The following is a 23697-nucleotide window of genomic DNA, read 5'->3' on the forward strand; positions in this document are numbered from 1 at the left end:
GTGGGATTTCTAGCTCCCGATTAATCTTCTGCCTGCGGCATTGGCCTGTGCTCTGCTCTGCCAAGTGCCTGGTCACCCACCTCCCTCCTTCCCTCCCCACCTTCCCCAACTATTCACTGAGTCAGACACCACCCCAGCACTGGGACGCCATGATAAACCAGACTGACACGCAGCTTAGAGTTCAGTATTGAAATACTTTTCATCCGGGATAAACAAAACACGGTTATCCACACAATGGAATATTATTCTGCCATGAAAAGGGAGTTCTGGTTCACACTACAACGTGGATGAACCTTGAAAACCTGAGGCTCAGTGAAAGAAGCCAATCACACAAGGCCACACATTGTGGCAGTCTTCTGTGAAACGTTCAGAACAGGCAAATCATAGAGACGGGAAGCACATTGGTGGTTTCCAGGGGCTGAAGGGGAAGGAGAGGGGAGTGACTGCTGGCAGATCTGGGGTTTCCTTTTGTGGGGATGAAAACGTCTTGGAATTAGCGATGATGACTGCCCAGCATAGTGGATGAACTAAATGCCAGAGGATTGTTCACTTTAAAGTGGTAATTCTGAGATTTCCCTGATAGTCCAGTGGTTAGGACTTGGAGCTTCCACTGTAGCAGGTGCAGGTTTGATCCCTGGTCGGGGAATTAGGATCCTGCAAACCTTGCAGGGTGGCCAAAAAATAATAAAATAAAATAGTTAACTCTATGTTCTGTGAGTTACACCTCAATTAAAAAAAAAATCTTTCCATCCTGCCTTATCTCCCTCATTTCAGATCAGCCCCTTCATCAACGAGAATACCAGGCAGAAGTTCCTCATCTACAGCGGCAGCAATTACCAGGGTCCTGGAGGCCTTGTCGATTATCTGGACAAAGATGTGATTCCCGACTTCCTTGGGGGAGAGTGCCTGGTGAGGCCCCAGCTGACCCTCCGCGCCCACGGCGGGGATGGTCTGTGGCCTCAGGGAGACGTGGCCACAGGTGGCAGGAGGCTGGGGGAGGGCAGACCCCTTGTGCGTGCTCTGAGCTGGGAAGGGCCCTGCTGGCTCCTTGGGGGCAGAGCTGGTCTTAGAAGCTGCCCCTATGAGAGGTGACTTCTCTCTGGAGGAGGGACCTTACGTTGCTGCTTTCAAGCAAAGCTGAAGTTTCCCAGAAGCTCAGAGACCAGGCCAGTCAAGGGCTTACCCCTCTGTATCCCCATCCAATAGGTTGCCAGGCAGCAGTTAGCATTTAGCTAACTTTGCAGCCTCTACTGCAAGGGGAGGAGACTCAAATGTCCCAGTGGCCTGGCCCCAGGAGCTGGTGTACCCAAAGGGACTTATTTATTCCCAACTTACAGCCACACGGCAAGGGATGATCAGGCAATACGTTCCAAGGGAGGTGCCCCCAGACCCCTTTTATTGCTTCCTGGGGGTGAGGCAGGGGGTGACCCTTATCTCATCTGATGTGGGAGGCAGGTCCTTTCCCTTCTCCAGCAGAAATCACAAACAGGACTTCCCTTGTGGGACCACTGGTTAATAATCTGCCTGCTAACTCAGAGGACATGGGTTTGATCCCTGATCTGGGAAGATTCCACTTGCCTCGGAGCAACTAAGCTTGACCTCCTCAACAAGAGAAGCCACTGCAACAAAGAGTAGTCCCTACTCGATGGAACTAGAGAAAATCCACACACAGCAACGAAGACCCAGGGCAGCCAAAAATAAATAAATAAAAAAAATCTCAAAGAGCGATCCTGCATGATTTCAGGATTTAAAAAAGAGAGAGAGAGAGAGAGACATTTCCTAGAAATTTTGCCAAGCTTGCCAGGTCTCTCCGATCATCAGGCTCTGTATGCATGTTCTAAGTGTGGTTTCAGGGGTCATAGAGCGCCTTCCCCTGGGTCAGCCAGGCCTGGCTGGGCCCTGACTGTCACCCGGTGTCCTTGTCCCCCAGTGTAACGTCCCTGAAGGAGGACTGGTCCCCAAGTCCCTGTATCTGACGGAAGAGGATCAGGAGCATGAAGACCAGCTGCGGCAGTGGAGAGAAACCTACCACTCGGCCAGCGTGCTCCGCGGGGCCCCCCACGAGGTGCCGGGGTCCTGGGCTGGGAGGGCCCGCTGGGCTGGGTGTCATCTTAGGTCAGGGGCCCTGAAGCAGAGGCTGAGACGAGGGTTCTTGTGCCCGTGACTTGAGGAGGATCAGCCTCAGGAGAAACCCTTAAGGAGGGCAGTGTGTATGCTAAGTCGCTTCAGCCGTATCCTTTGCCACCCTATGGACTGTTGCCCGCCAAGTTCCTCTGTCCATGGGGTTCTCCAGGCAAGAATATTGGAGTGGGTTGCCATTTCTTCCTCCAGAGGATCTTGCTGAACCCACATCCCTTACGTCTCCTGCACTGGCAGGCGGGATTTTTACCACTAGGGACAGAAGCTAAGCCAGGAGCTGGTTGCAGCCATAGTCTAGCCCAGTCTGATCCAAGCGGAGAGCAGTGCAGGGGGCTGGCCTCCGTACCCTCACATCAGCCCGTCACTGTCTGTGGTCACCCTGGCGCAGGGAATCGTCCCAGGTGATTCAGACAGAGGTGGATCTGTTTGTCCAGAGCAATTCTTGGACTTGGGGTGGGGAATAGAGACCAGGGTGGGCACCCACACACCTGCAGCTGACTTACGCATCCCAGCCCCCTCCAGACTGGACATTCAGACCTCACCTGTCCCCTTGCAGGTCACTGTGGAGATTCTGGAGAGGGAGTCAGTCATCACCTGGGACTTCGACATCCTCCGCGGGGACGTGGTGTTCAGTCTGTACCATGCCAAGCAGGCGCTCACGCCAGGCCCCCGGGAGCCTGGGGCCAGGGCCGGCGGGCAGCTAACGGACAGAGGCTGGGCCCTGGGTGCAGATTTCAGCTGCGTGGAGGCCCCCCTCATCTGCCGGGAAGGGGAGAGCATCCAGGTCATCTCTTGGGTCATTTATTCATTTATTACAATCACACAGGACCAACTGTCTGCTGCGTGCCAGGGTTCCGGGGGAACAGCAGTGCATAGATTGGTCCCAGCCCCCAGTCTCAGAGACTCTGTGGAACAGTAGGGGAGAAAGACAGGTGCGGGCAGGTCCAAGACCTGGAACCCCAGGGCCCCATCTTCAGCATCCTCCCGAGACTCTTGTCAAGGAGGCAGGTTGCTGGCCCCATGCCGCGTGGGTGGGCTCGGAAGCCCTGGGCGTGGGGCCTGGTGTCTGCCTCCTTCGCCTCGGCCTGGTTTCCTGATGCACAGTCGAGTTTCAGCATCCACGCAGCAGGGAGACCGTAGGTCTGGAAACAGCCCTCGGGGACGTGCCACCAGAACTTGGGCTACCCTGCTGACCACCCATACTCCATGGTGCTTGCAGGTCAAACATCACTGCCCCCAAACACACACACATACACGCACACACACACACGCGCACTGGTGAGCAGTGGAGATCTTGCTGGAGGTGTCATCAGTGAATTGGGCAGACGGCTGTCACATCACACTCCAGCATCTTCCACCCTGGGGTCCCACTGAACATCAGCCCTTTTACAAAGTTGCTCTTATGAAAACTGACACCCTCCTATCTGGCTGTCCCTCCGCCCTCAGCAAACTCTAGACACCTTTAAGCTCCCTCTCTGCGTGTGTAGGCTCAGTTGCTAAGTCGTGTCTGACTCTTTGCGACCCCATGGACTATAGCCTGCCAGGCTCCTCTGTTCCTGGGATTCTCCAGGCCAGGCTAGAAACTCCAGGGGATCTTCCTGACCTGGGGATCAAACCTGTGTCTCCTGCATTGACTGGCAGTTTCTTTACCATACCTGGGAAGCCCATACAATCCCTTCTCCAGGTTTCCTCAATTTGCAAATCCTACTCAGCATGACGAAAGCCCAACAGAATCCAGGTTTTTAACCAAACCACACCTCTGTAGTTCCTGCACCCCCTAGCCCTGGCTTCCCCACCAGGTTAAGAGGGAGGCTCTCAGTTGCCATGGATATGGGGTAACAGCAGAGGGGAAGCACAGGTGACTTTGGGACACCCCAAAAGGAAGGATTTGCTGGCGGGCTGGTGTAGAAAGGGGCCCCTCTCCCCAGGCGGACCGGGGCCTGAGGCTTGGCTGCTTGTTTCAGGGCTCCCACGTGACCCGGTGGCCTGGCGTCTACCTGCTGCAGTGGCGAATGCACAGCCCCCCTGCCCACGCGGCCTGCAGCCTCCCGGGCGTAGAGGACGTCTTGACGGCCGTGCACAGCCCCGGCCCCAGGTGCAAACTCCTCTACTACTACGAGGTGCTGGCATCTGAGGACTTCAGGTACGGGGCCCCTCGGCTCCCCGCCCCCACCGCCGGGCCAGGCCCGCAGCACGCCCGAGGTCCCTTTCTTCCAGGCTGGGGGCACGGCACTCACCTCCCTGCTTGCCCTTGAGCTTCTCCAGGGCTGGGGCCCTGCCGTGGGCGCTGATAAACTCTCCAATGGCTCAGCCCCTTATCATGGGCGATTGTATCACTTCTGCTTCAGCCTCAGCTGCAGAGACTTCCCTTCAAATGAAACCCCAGACAGCGGCCCACATACCAGACTGATTGGGTGGGTGGGAGAAGAGGGGCCTGAGCCGTCCTATTTGTACCTTCCCTCACTCCTAGAATTCCATGAAACTGGGTTTGGACTGCTCTGGAACATTCTAGAATTATGTCTCACAGACAACTCTCCCCCAGTGTTGCTGGGGAGGAGACAGGGAGGTTAAGCCCTCCAGCACTTCCTGCTTGCTCTGTGACCTCAGGCAAGTCACTTTACCTCTCTGAGCCCCAGCTGTTAGACAGGGACCACAGGAGCCCCTACGTCATGCAGTTGTCCTGAGGATAAGATGGGTGGGGAAAGTCTGTGCATACAGTAAGCACTCAACAGTGGTTTCTTCCAGGCCTTGTGTTTTATCTTTAAAATTTTTTTTTAAATTTATTTAATTGGAGAATAGTTACTTTAGAATATTGTGATGGTTTTTGCCATACATCAACATGAATCGGCCACAACTCATGTTCTGTCTTTTAAAAACAAATGTGATTTTGCATCCTGCCTCATGATGTGGCTGTGTCAGTTTCCTTCTAAAAATGATGCTTCAGATTCTTTTGTTGTTGTCCAGTCGCTCAGTCATGTCTGACTCTTTACTGTGGAGTAGATTTGAAGCTCCAAGAGGGTGTCAGGTCTGGACCTACATCCCAGGTGGAGCTGCAGGGATTCTAGGGGCTCAAGTAGCCGGCACAGGATATGCTGGGCTGGGAATTGCCTGGCGGTCCAGTGGTTAGGACTCTGCGCTTTCACCGCCTAGGGCGTGGGTTCAATCCTTGGTCAGGGAACTAAGATCCCACAAGCCATGAGGCAGAAGAAAAATAAAGGAAATGTTGAACCAGCATCTTTACTCCAAAGGGAGTAAAGTGTGTCAGAGGGTGGTGATTCCCTCTTTGGGAGGTGGCTTGTTTTGGCCACTGGGCCTCAGGGTGGGGGAGATAGACTGAGGCCCAGGGGGACTCAGACCCATAGACACATGTATCGGGGGCTTGCTGCCTCCGGGACGGCAGGCCGAGGCCAAGGGGTAGGCTGGAAGCTGCTTGCAGCCTGTCTTGTCTGGTCCTTGTGGGGGAAACTGCTGCCCTGACCCTGAATGCCTCGGGAGAGTCCCAGTTCAAGGCTGCCCTCGGTGGGCAACTGGTGGTCCTAGAGGGACCAGGCAGACAGGGTCCACCATCCAGAAGCAGGAGACCACGTAGCCACACACGAGCAGTGATGATGCCATGAAGGTCCTCGCCCCAAGGTCATAGTTCAGGAGGTGCTGGCAGCCTGAACACAGGATGCTGTCAGAGCCCAGGACCAGGGCAGGCACAGGGTGGGTGAGGGTGCGGGGGGTTGGGGGAGGTTCTGGGAAGTGACACTCGAGTTGAGATCCAGGCCGTGTGCACATGATCACCTGGGGGTGGGGGGAGCTCATCAAAACGCAGACTCAGATTGCTTAGCTCTTGAGGCATCTCCAGCAAGCTCCAGGAGACGCTGCGCTGCTGGTCCCCGGACCACACTTTGAGTAGCTAGGCCCTAAGTCTGTACTCTCCAACACGACAGCTACTAGCCACAGACAGCAATTTAAACATAGCGATTAGAATTAAATAAAATTAAAAGCTCAGTTCCTCGGTCACACTAGTAACATCTTGAGTGCCCAGCAGCCCCACGCGGCCCATGACAGCCGTGCTGGAAGGCACAGTTATGGGACATGTCTGTCATCACAGGAATGTCTCCTGGATGGCTCTCTGCTCTGTGGTCTGGGTGGCATTTGATGGACAAAGTGGGTGGGAGAGAAAGGCTTCCAGCTGCAGGCGCAGACACAAGGTCCCGAGACACAGGAGGTGGGTGTTGGAGGAGCTGAAAGGAGGCAGAGGGGTGAGGCTGGAGATGATGGGGTGCCCTCTGGGCCATGCTGGGCCCCTGGGTCAGCGAAGCCCCTGAGAGGTGGGTGACTGGCTGGGCTCGGCTAGGAAGGAAGTCCCTGCCAGGCAGTGGGCCAGGCTTCACGTCTCATCAGTCTCACTTGCTTTTCCCTCTGCACTTGCCCTCTGCACCCAGGGGGGTTACTAGCCTTGTGGGAAGAGCCCTGGGGCTTCACTGGCATCATCCCCAGCTTTCCCGCCACTCCCAGTGGCCCCAGGGCCGTGTCACCACCAGGAGGCAACATGTGTTTCCTTCCTCTCCAGGGGCTCCATGTCCAGCCTGGAATCCTGCGCCAGCCGCTTCTCCCAGCTCAGCGCCGCCACCTCCTCCTCCTCCGCGCCGTCCCACAGCAGCTCCCTGGCCTCCAGGTAGTAGGGACCGAGCCCCGTGGGGCAGCCTGCTCGCCTCCCACGTCCCCACCTGTCCAGGAGGCCGTGTGGGCTGCAGCCCTGGGTCTGTACCCTGCCAAAGTCGGGCTGTCGGAGGCCCCCATCGGCTCTTGGGATGTCGAGGACAGAATCATCTATGACTGGGCTTCGAGTATAAAAAGTCAAGGGGTGGGTGGATCCCGTCAGGTCTGGGGGCTCAGTGCCCCCTCCATCTCTGGTTCAGCTTCCCTGGGGTGACCTCCTTCTCAGGCGACCCTGGCACTGTTAGTTTCCCTTTCCCGCAGCTTGGGTGCAGAAGAGCATCTGTCTCCTGACCAAGTTCCATCCAGCCTCCCAGAATTGAGTCTTATCAGCCTGCTTGAGTCCCAGGCTCATCCCTGAACCAATCACGGTTGCCAGGGGGGAACAGAGAACACTGGTTGGCCTGCAGGGTCTGTGTTCAGTCTGGACCAGTCACTGTATGTGGAGGAGGTACCGTGATGGGCCCGCCCAGACCACATGCTTGTCCCCACCCCCTGGTCTGAAAAGCACAAGGTGGGTGCTCCCAAGACTCTTAGGGTTCCCCTCCCTAAGAAGCAGAAATGATGGGTATACACTCTAGCATCTAAGCCTACAATGACGCCCTGGGTCCCAGGATATGCTGGCAAACAGTTATATAAGTTATAGGCTCCACTTTCTGTGGGGAGCCACCCACAGTGGATGTGAAATGCATTTTCACAGCCTGTGGCTGGAAGGTCTAATCCTGACCACCCTTGACTTGAAGACAGTGGAAGGCCCAGAGTTTTTGCTGAATTCCAGGCAATGATGAAGCAGTTCTCACTATCTTTATATTCTCTGAAGGTCCCTTTGTCTCCTGGGAATCTCCTGTTTAATTATGCCTTTTGGGGTTGTAAGTCACCTCCCAGCAGCTTAAACAAAAAAGGGTAACCATTCATGGGCACTTGTAACTGACCAATCTAAAAGGTCTTGCTTCAGCGAAGGCTGGATCCAGGCTCTCAATATGCATCAGGACCCCCCGTGGGGTAGGGTCTATGACTTTGTCGCTGTTGCACTGGGGGCAAATCTGATCTTCAGTACCAGCTGCAATATTGAAAGACTTTAAGTTCCTGCATGGGAGGGGCATGGGTCTGAGGACATTTCTCCTTTCATTTCCTGGGCCTGCAAACAGGTAACAGGTCAGAGGTCACCACGGCATCCTGCAGTCGGATCTGACCTGCCTTTAGTGTTTTTGGGTTTTGCCTTAACAGGAGCAATGAGGAGCCTTATGCCTATCTTTTTGAGAGCCCGCTGTCTTCATCTCCCTCAGGAAAGCCCCAGCTCAAACAGGCTTAAGCAAGAACAGGAATTCCCTGTCTGCAGTAACTGGGATGCCCAGGGTGGGTCTTGTTTCAGGTACAGCTGCATCCAGGAGCCCAGTGTCCTCAGACTCCGGTGCCCATCCTCAGCCTCACCTAGGCCTCTTGGATCTGTGTCAGTTTGCACGCTGACCTTGTCCTCTCCTCACCTGGAGGGAACGGTGACTGCTGGCGGCCCCTAGCCTACAACCACAGGGCTCTCAGTTTCTAAGGCAGGAAGAGACTCTCCATCTCAAATCCCAGGGAAGGCTCTGACTGGCCCTGGGCAGTCACTCACTCCTGTGGCCCTGGGCAGTGCTCACTCCTGTGGACATATTGGCTAAGCAACTGGGAGCCCTGTGATTGACATTTCTTCCAGAAGCAACAGAGGGGTGGGGGAGGGCCAGTGACCCAACAGACAAAGAGAGCTGGGCCAAGGGAGCAGCAGATGACCACTGTGTCATCTGCTACGGTTCCCCTCCCGTGCTGGAGGTCCCTGGGGCCCACGCTGGAGCATCAGCAACCAACAGCTGCTCTCCTCAACCCTTGAGAGGCTTGGGATTAAAAATCCAAGGAAGGAGATGCTGAGCTCTTGGCTTCTCAATTTCCCCAAACCTCAGGGCTGGAAGCCCCCTGGGTATGGCTTCTTTCTCCATCTTGTTCATTAGCCTTTTGTGGCCAGGACACAAATGACCCGTTAGCAGTAGGACCTGCCTAGGCACTGAGTTTAGGAGCCTGAGTCTTAAAATTTCAACAAGGTGGGGTTTAAGCCCCAGCCATCCTTTCACATAAGCTGTGTGACCTTCAGCAGGTGACTTAACCTCTCTGTGCCTCAACATCCTCATCTGTAAAATGGGGATAGAATAGTGCCTACCTCATTCTCTGGGTTGTAGTGGGACGAAATGAGAGTGGATGTGAAGTTCTGGGCCCGGTGCCCAACACACAGAAAGCTCTTAATAAAAGTCGGTGGTTATTCTGATAGTTTAATGCTTCTCATCAAAAGACCCCAGACTCCATCCTGTGAGGACGCCCATCACTATCGAACACACCATGCATCTGGAGAGAAGCGTGGATGCTGTTTCCCTCTGACTTTTCCTTTGCAGAAACTGCATTCTCTGGGCACGTCCACTCATCTAGAAGGGCCTCATTCCGAGTGGTGTTTCCCTCAACTGGCTATACAATGGTCTCCCCACAGGTTGAAATAAGGGGGATTTGAGACTCCCCCCCTACTCCACCCCAGCCTGTGTCTGGAATTTCTCCCCATGTAAAATGAACTGATCACACATTCTGTCTCAGCCAGGAAAACACGGCATTTCTTGTTCACCTGATCGTTTGCTCCAACTGAAAGCATTAAATTCACCTGATTGTTTTCTCCGACCAGAAGCATTAAACGTTTTAGATTTGGATACCCCTCTGTTGTCTGTTGCCTAGGAGGTTTCCCTGGGTTTGTTCAAGAATAACTCAGCTGTTGTTTAAAAGACTCAAGAGCATGTTTAACAGGGACCACACCACCCTCAAGGGGTTGCAGATTGGTTTTTGGAGAGATTGAAAGTGAAAGTGAAGTTGCTCAGTTGTGTCCAATTCTTTGCAACCCCATGGACTGTAGCCCCCCAGGCTCCTTGGTTCATGGGATTTTCCAGGCATGAATACTGGAGTGGGTTGCCATTTCCTTTTCCAGGGGATCTTCCTGACCCAGGGATCGAACCCAGGTCTCCTGCATTGTAGGCAGACACTTTACCGTCTGAGCTACCAGGGAAGTAGATTGGAGAGATTAGGGGAACACAAAGAAATCCCATATTTAATATAGAAGCACAGACATACTGTATGAGTTTCCTAGTGCTGCCAAACCAAATTACCACAAACTTGGTAGCTTAAAACAACAGAAATGGATTCTCTCACAGTCTGGAGGCCGGAAGTCTGAGATAAATGTGTTGGCAGGGTCGTGCTCCCTCCTATGGCTGTAGAGAGGATCCTTCCAGCTTCTGGGGGTGCCTGGTATTCCTTGGCTTGTGGCCACATCACTCCTGTCTCTGCTTCTGTAATTTTTTTAAAAATATGTATTTAGTTTTTTGACTGCACAAGGTCTTAGTTGTGGTGCGGGGTCTTTAGTTGCAGTGTGAAAACTCAGCTGCAGCACGTGGGATCCAGATCCCTGACCAGGGACCGAACCCGGGCCCGGTACGCTGGGAGCACAGAGTCTCAGCCACTGGACCACCAGGGAAATCCTTTTGCCTCTGTCTTTACGCGGCTTCTCCTTTGTGTGTCTCTTTAATGAGGACCCCAGTGATTGGATCTAGGGCTCAGTCTAAATCCAGAATGATTTCCTCTCAAGATCCTGAAGCAAGCACACGGGCAAGAACTCACTGGCAAGGACCCTACTTCCACGTAAAGTTACACTCTGCAGTCCTGGGTGGACATGAATTCTCGGGTGACACTGTTCAACCCCCTGCATATACACACGGTGCAAAAACAGACATGGGCAGTTTATCAGAGTATTAAATACGGCCCCAGGGCCCCACTCAGCCCCGAGTCATGGGTCTGAGTCATGCAGGGGTCTCCTGGCCAGGTGCCCAGGTGAAGGCGAGGGTCCTGCTGTCCACCTTCCCAGGCCACTCTCCCCTCCCCTTGGGTTTTGCCCAAGTCCCAGAGATGCACCAGAGGACGCCAAGTCCTCTGTAAGGAGTGGGCGGCGCCTGTCTGGGGTGCCACCCATCCTTCCTGCGAGCTCCCCTGGGACTCAGAGGTGGGTCCTGGGGGCCACCAGGCGTCACGGGATTCTGGAAAGGGTCCCTTGTTTTGGAGCAGGAGGCCAAGGGCCATCAGCTGGGGGCGCAGAGGAGGTGTGCTTCCTGTGGCCCCGATGGGCTCCCTGCCCACCCTGGCTGCGGTTACCAGCCAGGCCCAGCGCTTCTAACTGAGGGAGGGGGAGCAGCCCTTGCCACATTCACCCCTCCTGCTTCTCCATGCTGTCCTGGCACTGTGGCGGGTGCTCTCCGAGGAACTGCCAGCGCCTGTGGGCCTGGTGGGTGCTCAGAAAGAGCTCCCTGCAGCCGGCGAGCTGGGGTCAGGTTTGGGCCGCAGGCCCTGGTGACGTTGGTCTTCTCCCGGGAAGGCCCCTGGGGTTTGGGTCTGGAGACAGCAGAGAGCAACACAACCCGCCTCCCTGTGGCCTGAGGGCTGCCTCTGGGACCAATTCTTCCCCCAAGGCCAGGGGCCTCCACGGAGGAGGCGGGCCTTATGGTGCAAGGGGCTCCTGTGAGAGTTTGGGCAGAGCTTGGAAGGAGTTGGAAAGAGCTGGAAGGAAAGGTGCCGGGTGGCTCTCTAACTTCTCGCCAGGCCACTTCCTTCCCCTCCCTTCAGTGCCCACCAAGGCTCTGCGGAGAAATGTGGGTCACCGAAAAGCACCATTGGAAACCCCTGAGTTCTGGAGGCAGGACGCAGACCCCTCGAGAATCTGATGAAAACAGCAGCATCAGAGCCCCAGAACCCACCCATCGACTCTAGGATCGGAATCTTTCTCTGGGGTCTTTCCAGATGCTCAGATTGTATACGGAGCAGCTCAGCGGCTGAGATACCTGTCACCATGGCAACTGCCCAGCACACAGCATTTTCCAGGTTCCCAGTCAGACCCCCAGGACTTCTAGTCCACCTTTCACGATCTGTGTCCAGGGGTCTTCCATCACCCCCACTTCCATCGCTTTGGCCTGCAGCACCCACTGTGGGACCCAAGCGTCCTGCTCCCTGTAGGGAACATCACAGGCTGGCACGGCAGCTGTCCATCTGCTGTCTTCAGTGGGGAGACAAAGACACACAGAACCACAGACACATCCCTGCAGGAACTCAGAGGTTGGGAGCTGGCCTTGACATCCCACTTCTCTGAACCAAATTCTTCCTTTCTAAAGTGAAACTAGGGAACTCCCTGGCAGTCCAGTGGTTACGACTGGGTGCTTTCACTGCTGTGGGGCCCAGATTTTGATCCCTGACTGGTGAACTAAGATCCTGCAAGCTATGCAGCATGGTCCAAAAACAAAACAACAAAAAAATGAACCTAGACCCATACTACAGTAACTCGGCTACAGTGATGGCCTCAGCCAGTTTCCCGCTTTCATGCCCCTGTGCAGCTTTTCATCAAGGGGTGAAGCTTCAAGAAGCAGCTTTACATCTCTGCCTGGATCCCTGTCTTCACCTTGATCCCAAGCCTGAACTTGATCCTGGAGGATGAGGCATCAGAGCTATGTCCGCAGCTGTGGTCACTCTAGACCAGGGCCCACACTGGCCCATTAGCAGATGGCAGAGACCTGAGTGAGCCCAGCTGGACTCACTGATTCTAGTCCAGGTCAAGAGAATCACCCAGCTAACCCTGGAAGCACGAACAACTACTGTTTTTTTGTGAGAAGCAATGACTGGTTGTTATTTTAAGCCACAAGTTTGAGGCTGGTTTGTGATGCAGCAGTAAATGATCACTACTGTTACTGGGGCTTCCCAGGCGGTAGAGAACCTGCCTGCCAACGCAGGAGACATGAGACACGGGTTTGATCCCTGGGAAGACCCTCTGGAGGAGGATATGACAACACAGTCCAGTATTCTTACCTGGAGAATCCCATGGACAGAGGAACATGGAAGGTAGTCCACATAGTTGCAAAGAGTTAGATACGACTGAAGTGACAGCACATTTGGTGAGGGCCTGCTGCCTGGCTTGTCGACGGCCACCCTCTGCCACGAGCTCACGTGGCCTCGTTCTCGTGTGTCGCGTTGCAGAGGGTGCTCTCGTCTCCTCTTCTTGTAAGGTCACCACCCTCACGATCTCACCTAAACCTCATTTAATGAAACCAAACGCCCCACCTCCTAACACCATTGCACAGCAGGTCAGGGTTTCAACATAGAAACCTCGGGGGATGCAAACACTCAATCCACCACGCGCCTGGATCTACTTGAGGACCTGCTGGAAGCAGCAGCAGCTCCCCCCATGTACTCTCCGCATAAGGCTGCCAAGCACACAGTGGGGTGTATTACGAGGCAGGGTGTTGCCAGGCACTTCCTAAAGACCCTGAGAGGCCACGGGTTACAAACTAATCTCACAAGGATGCAGGTCACAGGCAAGGGAAGCCAACCGCTGGGGCTGCGATGAGCTGGAGAGGACACACTCAGATGGGGACCGGCCACTCTTGGCTTGGACAACTTATCTCGCTGCCTCTGAGGGCGTCCTCCGATGCTGGGACGTCAAGCTTTTTAAAAAATATTTGCTCATTTGGCTGCATCTGGGGTCTTAGTTCCCTGACTGGGGCCTGAGCCTGCGTCCCCTGCATTGCCAGGTGGATTCTTAACCACTGCAAGTCCTTCTCTCACTCTTTTCAAAGAGAAACCAGAAACCAGAATTCTGGAGTTGTTCCTCTCTTGACTTGTAACTGTTGGTAACTAAATTTTACTAAAAAACACAGAGCAAAGTCACAGAGCGCAGTCCAGACGCCCACAGCCATCACCTGGGAGCTCGGTGAGAGCGGCAGAGTCTGGAGCTCTTTCCAGGTGATTCAGTGAAAGTCAACGTCACTTAGTTGTGTCTGACTCTTTGCGACCCCATGGACTATACAGTTCATGGAATTCTCCAGACTGGAATCCTGGAGTGGGTAGCCTTTCTCTTCTCCAGGGGATCTTCCCAACCCAGGGATCAAATCCAGGTCTCCCACATTGCAGGCGGATTCTTTACCAGCTCAGCCACCAGGTGATTCAAGGACACTTGAAAGTGAGAACCCCTCTGCGTGTCTGCTAAGTCGCTTCAGTCGTGTCTGATTCTGCAACCCTATGGTCTGTAGCCTGCCAGGCTCCTCCGTCCATGGAATTCTCTAGCCAAGAATACTGGAGTGGGTCGCCATACCGTCCTCCAGGGGATCTTCCTGACCCAGGGACAGAACCCGCATCTCTTATGTCTCCTGCATTGACAGGTGGGACCACTAGCGCCACCTGGGAAACCTCTGGATTAAACAAAATAGATCAGGGAGCTGATGTGCCATGGGCACATCCTGACTCTGACTCTGGTTAAGCAGTCCCCCACGTGTTAAGGCCTAGGAGCCCCTCAAGTCCACGACTGCTAATTCAGATAAGGTTCATTTATTATATCAATTTATCAATTTATTCAAGTGGTAGAAAAACCCTCTCAGCGGCAGGGCAAAATAGAGAGCCTGTAAACATGATTTCACCCCTCCTCCCTTCTAAGGAGCTTCCCGTGACAGGAAACACCATTCCAGTGGGCAAGTTCAGTGGTGAAGTCTGTAAAAAAGGGTCCCGTGATGTGGCTGTTGTCTCTTCAATCCACCCCTCATCCGAGGGGAACGGCTGGACCCTGCCACTTGGCTGCAGCATGGTCATTGCGAGCTCCGTTCACAGCAGCTCCGGCCCCGGGGGGCGGAGGCTCTTTGGCAGCAGCAGGCAGGCCCTGGGGCGGGGGGCAGGCCCCGTGAGCAGCAAACACAGGCAGGCGGGGACAGAGGCTGGCCCTCTGGGAGTGCTGGATTGCATCTGCCACAGCAGGTGGCCAGGGCGGGGCTGAGGCACGTTGCTGTCGGAAGCCTGGCTTGGCACCCAGGTCGCGACTACCCGGATGGGTCGGTGGCCTTGGGACTTCCTCTTGCAAAAGTCAGAGCTCCTGGAGATGAGCCTCAGGAACAGGACACGACCGGCAGTGGGAGGCTTCAGTCCTTGAAGGGGTTACAGGAGTCACCCAGCTGCTCCTTCTCTGCGGCCAGGGGCTCCCCGTTCACCTCCTGCAGCGGGTGGTAGACGTAGGCCCCGTCCAGGTGCCGGCTCCGCGCGGCCCTCGACCCCAGGAACAAGGACACATTCGCCACCGTGCTGAGCAGCAGGAGGAAAGCCAGGGCCAAGGTGATGGCCAGCCAGGTGGTCCTGCGGGTGGGAGAGAACCCGCAACAGGGATGCTGGATGCGATTCGGGCTGAGGCGGCGCTGGAGGGGCTCCCTCCTTCCCCCCGCTTTGCTCCTCCTCCCAGAACAGGCGCACAGCATCACGGGCCTCCAGGGACCACACAGCGGGGAGCAAACAGGCCTACTGGGGTGAGGAGCGTACCCCACACACGTTCCGGAGCAGTGCGGACAGTTATGTGGAACAAACCTTGCCTGATATCAGGCTCCCACCTTGCCTGGTACTTCAAGAGGAGTAGGGAAAAACAAAGATTTTGATGTGCTCCTCCCTGGGTTTCAGATGCTGCTAATAAATGTTATATTGTACATGCCACAGAAAACATAGCTGAGGACCTAATCCATCCCAAGAGGCAGCAGTCTGCATCCTGGGTTCCCGAGGATGTTGGCAACAGAGGGTGGGCTCTCTCCAGGATCCTCAAAGCAGACAGAGCAGCGAGGACCCACACCCCCTCTTCCCAGGCAGGGAGCTGGTGGGGATGTAGCAGGGTAGGGGTGGGGGGAGGGGGGCGGTCCTCCAATGATCTTTCTTCATTTGTGTCATCTTGGTCTGAAATCCTCAACGCAGAAGAAGACACACGCTGACTGCCCAGGGGGTGGGGCCTGCAGCCTGTCCCTCATCCCCCCGCAGCTCCCCCCGCATTGCTGCGGGACCCCGTGATCTCATACCTGAGACCTGAGCTGGGGGTGCAGGGCTCCTGAGCGCCCCCATCCCTGCTCCGGTGCGTTTCCCAGCACACCACCCGGGGCTGTCCTCCCAGCCCTCACCTGATCACCAGGTCAGGATCTCCAGGAAGGACCTGGGATCTGAGTTTTGTGATGAGCTCCCAGGTGCTGCCTCCAGGCCAAAGCCAAGGGGTTTTCATTCACACCCACACCTGGTTTCCACCTGGAGGGGGTGGGCCAGGCACTGCCCTGGGCCATGGGAGGCGACAACCATGTAGAGAGGTTCTCCAAGGGGGGCTCCCAGACCGACAGCACTGGTTCTTGAATCCAGCTCTGTCTTCTAATACACGCCCCCTACCTGGACGTCAAGTTGAAGACCTGCGCTAGAAAGTAAAGGCCCCACACGAGGGGGAACACGCCCGGGGGCCAGAGAAATGACGTGAATTGCTCAGAGCTTCTGCACCAAGAGCTGAGAAAGCAGGCCCACACCCAGCCCCCTGGACTCCGCTGTGGGGGTGGCCAGGGTCCTCGGCGTCTCCCTGGACACTCGGGGGGCTGCATCAGCTGGGACTCTCCCTGAGCTTAAGCTGGAGAATCGTCGCCTGGTGCCCAGCAGCCACCTCCTAGCCCTGCCTGGGCCCAGAGCAGAGGCCACACCCTGAAGGTAGAAGGAGGCGCTTCCTCCCGCCCCTGCCCCTGTTCCAACTGAAGCACCTACCTGGTGAAAAGGGAGAGTTCTCCTGCCCTCACGGTGACCTCGGGAGGTGGGAAACACTCCTTCACTGCAAGAGGCCAGGGAGAGGCTGAAGGCTGGGAGAAGAGGGGTCTGCCCTCTCCTGCTCCCGGGGGGGCCCTGGGAGGTGCCTACCTCGGGAGAAGAGGCTGCTCAGGGTGGGTGACCAGTTGACACTGCAGTTGCCAGTCTGGGGGTCGCAAGGACACTGGTGCTCACACTTGCAAGGGCTCTGGCAGCCTGGCCCGTACCAGCCGAGCGGACACTCTGCAGGGAGGAGCCAGGACAGCGGTGGGGGCCTCGGTGGCCAGGCCTCTCTCTGCACTGCTAGGATGCGCCCGGGTGTGGGCAGAGCCGGGCTGACGCAGAAGCGCACCCCCCGGGTGGGGCTCCCTCCAGGCTGATTCAGGGACCTTCCTGCTTACCCTGCACACAGGTGTCTCCAGTGAAGCCAGGGGGACAGGCGCAGGTCCCCTGCACTGGGTCACAGGTGGCTCCATTATGACACTGACACTTCTGGGCACAGTCTTCCCCGAAGAAGCCACTGGTGCAAGCTGGGGTGGGCGAAGGGGGGTCTCTGTCAAACCTGGCCCTGCCCTCCCATCCCAGGCTGGGGCCCAGGGGATTGCAAACACATCTTCAGCACTCCAAGCAGCCCTATCGGCTCACGTGTCCGTCCAAAAGGCGGTTCCAGAGAGCTTGCCACGTGGCAGGCCTGAGGCCATGGCCTCATGGAGCCTCTGCTCTGTTTAGGGAGAGGCTTCTGGTCTAGGCAGCCAGTGAGCCAGAAGGCATGTGTCACAGGATGAGTGAGGACACATGCGCTGGAGGGAGGGGAGCGGGTGCGGCAGCAGCGAGCACTGAGGTGGGGAGGTAGAGGGGCCTCTGAGGACCTGATCTGCAGGCCTGGAGGGGGGGGGGTGGGGAGGGGGGCATGGCCGGAACACCCGGGGCCTGGCATGTCATGCTGAGGAGTTCAGACTTTTCACTCAGTGCCAAAGAAAGCCACTAAGGATTTAAGCCACGGGTGACAGTAGTCCTGTAGGACACATCTGAACTGTGTCCTCCCAGAGACAGGTTCCAATTGCAGAACCTGTGAACGTTGAGTTTATTTGGAAATACGGTCTCTGCACATGCAATTAAGGATCTTGAAATGGGGAGCCTTGGGTCCGTGTAAGAGAACGGAGGGGGAGACTGGACCCGAACAAGGGAGGAGGCTGTGCCTGTGAAGTCAAAGTCAGAGACTGGGCTGAGGCAGCCACAAGCCAAGGGACGCGGGGGCCACCAGGAGCTGGAAGAGGCAGGGAGGATCCTCCCCCAGACCTTTCAGAGTCAGCGCGGCCTTGCTGAGATGGAGTGCTGCCCTCCAGAACTGTGAGGGAATAAAGGACTGTGTCCATCCTGAGTTAGTGGACTCTTGCTGCAGCAGCCGCAGGATACTGACATGGTGATTTACACGTGGGGCGAAAGCGTGAGACAAGAGCGAAGAGACTAGCGGACCAGGAGGCGGGGATGAAGGCAGCTGAGGCTTGCAGCTCCCAGGATCGCCCCTGCCGAGAGCCCCACGGGGTGCCAGGGAGGAGGCTGGCCTCGGGGCTATTACCTTCACTGCAGTTGGACCCTGTCCATCCAGCTTCGCAGCGGCAGCCAGCTGCCAAGACAAGACCGAGAAAGCCAGGTGAGGGCCGGGCCGGGCTGGGGCCGTGAGAGCGGGGCACCCGGGCTGGAGCTGCCTCCCGCAGAGCCAGCACTCACTCTCCGTGCAGAGCCCGTGCTGGCTACAGTTGGCGGGGCCACAGTCCAGCTCGTCGCAGGCAGCACCCCGCCAGAAGCGCCCCGTGCACTGGCAGTGCCCCTCCACGCAGGTCCCGTGGCCGCTGCAGTCTGGCGGCTGGCAGCGGGGCTCGTGCACACACACCACGGTGGACACGCGGCGGGGACAGCGCCACATGTTGTCCTGGCTGCAGGGGGACAGGAGCGTCAAGAGAGGCTGAGGTGCTGGCCACCCCTCAAGATCACCCACTGCAGGGCCGAGGGCTGCCTCTCCTCATCGTCTCTTCTCCAGCCTTTTATAGGTTCTTTCCACCCCAGGGCCTTTGCACACACTGTTCTGGGCCCAGAAGGCTCTCCCACTCTCGCCCAGTCACCTCCGCACCGTCCAGCTCTCAGCTCATGCTTCTCTATCCTCAGGTCTTTCCTCATCATCACCCGCCCCTCCCATCGGCCCTGGGCAGTGCTGGTACGCTATGTATACCACTTCCTGTAAGCAGCGAGAAGCAGGCATCTCAGCTCCTCTTGCTTCTCTACTGAACCCCCAGAGCCTGGCAAATGACAGGCACTCAGTATTTATTGAATGAGACAGCCGGGGACAGGCCTGGCCTTGGACCTCAGCAAGGGGGCTCTGGTGGGCTTACCAGTGATCAGACGGGTAACTGGCCAAGGTCCCGTTGAGCACGAAGGTGGCAGAGCCTCCTCCATCCAGGTTGATGGCGTTGACCACGTCCTGTTTCAGCAGGAACTCCGCCATCTCCCACAGGTTAACGCTGCGGCACAAGACGAGCGCTGCTGACCTTGTGGCATCTGCTTCCAGGTTAGTGCACCTTACTTTCCACAGTGGACAGTATCACACACCCGCTATGGCAGGCAAATTTCTAAGTGCTCCCCCAGCTCAAGTGGCCTGTCCCAATCCTTGGAAGCTATGACTGTAACCAGACATCATCCTCATGATTGTGTTAGGATACACAGCATAACCGTCCACATGTGGGGACCCTGTCCTGGATGATCTGGGTGGTCCCAACGGAATCACAGGAGTCCTTAAAAGCAGAGAGCTTTCTCAGGCTAAGGCAAAAGACGAAGTGAGGGAGACTGGAAATATGAGGGGGTAGATGGATTTGACACACCTCTGCACCCTGAAAATACACAAGAGGAGGGTATACACATGAGGAGGAACGTGGGCGGCCTCATGAGTGGGGAGGCCCCCAGACAGCAATGACGCAGAGACCTCAGTCCAACAACTCCAAGGACTGCATTCTGCCAACAACCTGAGTGGGCTGCCAAGACAATTCTTTCCCAGAAGCTCCAGATAAGCCCCCCATCTGGCCAAGAACTGGATGGTTTCTGTGGGACACCCTGAACAGGAGAACCTAGCTGAGCACTGGTCGCTCTCCACCGACTCCCGACCTCCAGAGCTCCGATCTAGCAAATCAGTGCTGCCTGTGCTAATCTGTCACACAGCACACTCACTTTACAGAGGAGGAAATGAGCCCAGAGAGGTCAAGTAACTTGTCCACTGCCACAGAGCCAGCATATGGCAGAGCTAGAATGGGAACCAAGGTCTACTCCCGGCTTTGTGAGTAGATACTTTGTGATAATTTCGTTTCACCCCAACCAGAGCTCAGGAGAGATGAGACCCTAAGGAGACTGAGAGCAAATGTGAGGAAGGTGATGAGTTCGTCGAAGTAGAACAGACCTAGGGACCCTCTGCCAGTGGGAAGACAGGGGACAGGTGGGTGTGACGATCCCCAGGGAACACCTGAGGGTCAGAGAGGCAGCTGATGGTGGGCTGAGGCTCCTCAGAGCAGGACTCACCCCCGCTGCTCCGTCTGCCCATCCACGTGCAAGAGCACCAGCTGCCCCTTCCGGTCGTGGCCCACGGCTGTCCTGGCTGAGATCACGTTCACAAATCTGCTGAAGGAACCTGAAGGAGAGGCAGCCTGGCTGATTGCCTGGCCCTTCAGGAGGCCTTCTGGGCTCTGCCTGCCACTTCCTGCCAGCCCGACACCACTCTCCACCTCTGGGTCTGTGCACCCAGCTATCTGCCTGCCCCCTAACCCCGTCCCAGTCCATCTCCACAGAGCAGGCAAAGAGTTGTTCTTCACTGTAAACCAAGCAAGGTCAACCTCCAGGTGAAAACACTCCAACGGCCTCCACTGTCCCAAGTTCAAAATCCAAATGCCTTACCGAAGCCTGGCATGACTTCCCTGGACTGCTTACTCTACCCCATCTCCTGGCAGTCTCCCCGCAATTCCATGCAGACACTTTCTGTTCCTTCTGGCTGACTGGGCTTCTCCCCAGCTCTTCCCATGGCTTGCTCCTTCTGAGCTACGTCACCTCCTCCACGAGGCCTTCCCTGACCGTATAATCTAAAACAGCCTGTTTAAACATCTAGGCCATGGCAGACCTTCCCTGTCCCAGTATTTCACATCTCAGTGGTTCTCAAAATTCAATGTCAATCAGAATCACCCAGGGAGCTCCTTAGAACACACACTCTTGGGCCTCACCCCAGGGATTCTGATGCTGTGGCTTCAAGGCAGAGCAGGAGGGACTGAAGTTCTGAGTTTACAACAAGATCCTGGGTGACGCTGATGCTGCTAGTCCACAGACACTTTAGGAACACTCCTCTACTGTGCCTTGTTCATAGCTCCATTCCTTCAACTTCTGTCTTAGCACTAACCACCTCTTTTTAGTATACTATATATTTATTTCCTTTCTTACACATTTCATGAAGCAGGGATCCCCACTGATTCCCAATACCTAGACTGGAACTTGTGGAAAGACTTCCCCTACCACCCCACCTATCCAGGTTTTCAAAAGACTTATTGCCAACACCCCCACTCATCACCCACATCTTAGGGTACTCGGCGCCCCCTGCCCACCTGTCTCTTGAGTATCCTCACACTCAGCCGCCTGACTCTCATTAATGTAGATGCTGCCACTGCGAATCAGCCACACGACCCCACTCAGCAGCTGCACAAACGGATTCTCAGTGTCCAGCACCTCCTCTTCAGACAGGTATCTGGAAATAGGGAAGCAGTGAGATTCAGTCAACAGCAGTGGCAAACTGTGGGTAGTGGGGTTCCCCTCCCCGCCCCCTGCCTGGCTACTGGATTCCTCCTGATGCCCAGGAACCTGCCTGGTCCTAGAAGCAATCTTTGAAAACAGTCCACATATCCCAGTCCACACTTCATTTAACAAAAACAACCAACCCCAATAGATCTCAAGCCCACCTATAGCCCTCAATCTCTCAGGCCATCACCCCAGTCAAATTACCATCTGACACCTGCAACAGCCTCTTAACTGGCCTCCTTGCTTTCCACTATGGCTCAGCCTGTTTAGTGTCTGGCAGGATCAGATCAAGCTCTTAAGTGACCAAAATCAGTTCTGTCCTCCTCTGATACTTTCCTTCCTTCCGTCCCTCACACACCAAGCCCCTCTGCACCTCTGAGCCTCAGCACCTGCTGTCCCTTCTGACAGCAATGCTCTTCCTCCAGTTTTGACCCTGGTTGACCTGTGATTAAATTTCACATTAATTTTTCTCATGTGATTAAGGTCACCTTCTCAGACCAATCCTTCCGGATTACCTTCCCTAAACTCAACGCTCTATTCACAGTCACTTCAGCCTGTTCATTGCTTCACTGCTTATATACAATGTAAATTAACTTAATTATCTCTCTGGATTTTGTTGAATTTTTCACCAGTAAGGGAGGCTATGTGTGTCCTCTTTTGAAGGCAAAGACTGTTTGCTTGTTCACAGCCATACCCCCGCTGCACAGCACACAGACCGACACAAAGCAAGCAGCATACCAAACTGAAAGACAATAAACTCTACGAGGAAGGTACTACCTTCCCCTTCCTGGAGATGCGGAAACGGAGGCTCAGCGTGGTTAGGCGACTTGAATACAGCGGCACGGCTACATCTCGACTCTCAGGCCCTCTGCCCTCAACAGTTACCGGACACCCTGCCTCCTCACCCGGTGACCAGAGTCCCGTCGCGGCGGATCCCGAACTGCGCGTTCTGCAGCCCCCCGGCGCTGCTCACCCGCCGCCCGCCGCTCACCACGTTGCCCAGGCACTCGCCCGTCTCCATGCGGAAGAAGCCGCCGTTCTGGGCGACGGTGCAGCCGGCCGGCCGCGCCGTCTCCTCCACAGTGGCGCGGCGCCTCGACTCGCAGCCGCCGGGTCCTCCGGGTTCCAGGACCGAGAAGGTGCGCAGGGGCTCGGGCGCTCGCGTCAGATGACCTGGCACCGCGCGGTCTGCGAAGTACGAGACGAAGGTGCGCACGGAGGGGCGGTGGGCGCTGGCGGTCGGGGCGGCCGGCGGCCAGCTCTCGTGCTCCAGGCGGCCGCCGTGCACTCTTGTGCAGTCCCGGGGGAGGCGCGCGCGCGCGCGGGAGTAGGGCAGGAGCACGTCGTCGTCGCGGGAGGCCCTGCGGGGAGGGGGGGGGGGCACACGAGAGTTCGGAGTGCTGTGCCTCGGGCTGGGGGACCACCCCCCCACACAACCGGACTTGCCCCCGCGAGAGCTGTACTCACCCCGAGCCGAAGTCGCCGGATGCCTCCAGTAGGCAGCCGCGCAGCCCAATGAAGAAGAGAAGGAAGCGACCCATGGAGGACGCCATGTTGGACTTGGACCTCCGGTCACGTGAGCATACCACACGTGACCCAGGGCCACGCACGGTTGACAGCTCTTCGCTCTGAAGCATTTGTACTTCTTCGGATATCGCGAGATGTAGTCCTGCTAACTTGCTGTGTTAATTTTTTTAGAGGGGGCGGGGTTCTGGGATGGCGGGAACGTTTTACGTTGTTGTAATATTGAAGTCTACGGGAAAGTTGACAAAGTGTAAAGAACCTCTGTGTACTTTTTACTTGTCTTTACCAATTGTTAACGTTTGCGCTTTATTCATAATACACATTTTTGGAACCATTTCAGCCAAGCTGTGGACACCATGAAGTGTAGACACGTCTATGTACCGCACTATGTACTGCACACTTTATGTATCCTCTGTGAGGATTTTCTTACATAAGCACGGGTCAAGTAAAATTAAGATGGTTCCTACCAATAAAATTCTATTAACTAATCCACAGGTCACATTCAAATATTTCCAGTTGTCCACGTAATGTCCTATATAGCTAGCCAAAGGCAGCGTCCCTGGTTAGGTGGCCTTTTGGTGCCTCTGTGACGCACAAGGCATGCAGGAGCCAGCACAAGTGTTCAAGTGCCAAAAATTCATCAGCAGACAAGTTGGTCTGCTGCCAACTTCCCGGAAACCCTCTGTTCTCAATGAACCAGGAGTTGCGGGTGGCAGGCAGTCTTTGGCAAGTTTCTGACTTTTACTCTTCTCCCTACTTAGATGTCTGTCGCTCCATTGCCAAGTTGTTATAAGTGCAATGTGCGTGCATGCGTGCTGTCACTTCAGTTGTGTCCGAATT

General features: G+C 55.8%; 2 protein-coding genes across 2 annotated transcripts in view; one reads left to right on the top strand and one right to left on the bottom strand.

The window, feature by feature from the left end:
• The window catches only part of SEC14L5 (SEC14 like lipid binding 5), a 37012-nt gene extending 27454 nt beyond the window's left edge, over positions 1-9558 (top strand). The window contains exons 12-16 of the mRNA XM_043914246.1: positions 775-909; positions 1931-2065; positions 2696-2923; positions 4104-4282; positions 6701-9558. Coding sequence (XP_043770181.1) covers positions 775-909; positions 1931-2065; positions 2696-2923; positions 4104-4282; positions 6701-6809 — 786 coding nt within the window. The 3' untranslated portion in view covers positions 6810-9558. The remainder of the gene's footprint in view (positions 1-774; positions 910-1930; positions 2066-2695; positions 2924-4103; positions 4283-6700) is intronic.
• Positions 9559-14264: 4706 nt separating this feature from the next.
• NAGPA (N-acetylglucosamine-1-phosphodiester alpha-N-acetylglucosaminidase) lies at positions 14265-22959 on the bottom strand. The gene is made up of 11 exons (XM_043914247.1): positions 22801-22959; positions 22239-22694; positions 21144-21283; positions 20077-20185; positions 18903-19031; positions 18244-18449; positions 18092-18139; positions 16914-17042; positions 16624-16755; positions 16474-16537; positions 14265-15057 (listed from the first exon to the last, which is right to left on the bottom strand). Exons 1-11 carry the CDS (start codon positions 22884-22886, stop codon positions 14847-14849), a joined length of 1710 nt encoding a protein of 569 aa, XP_043770182.1. The 5' UTR covers positions 22887-22959; the 3' UTR covers positions 14265-14846.
• Positions 22960-23697: the final 738 nt, after the last annotated feature.

The sequence above is a fragment of the Cervus elaphus genome, chromosome 10 (assembly GCF_910594005.1).
Source record: "Cervus elaphus chromosome 10, mCerEla1.1, whole genome shotgun sequence".
NCBI lineage: Eukaryota > Metazoa > Chordata > Mammalia > Artiodactyla > Cervidae > Cervus > Cervus elaphus.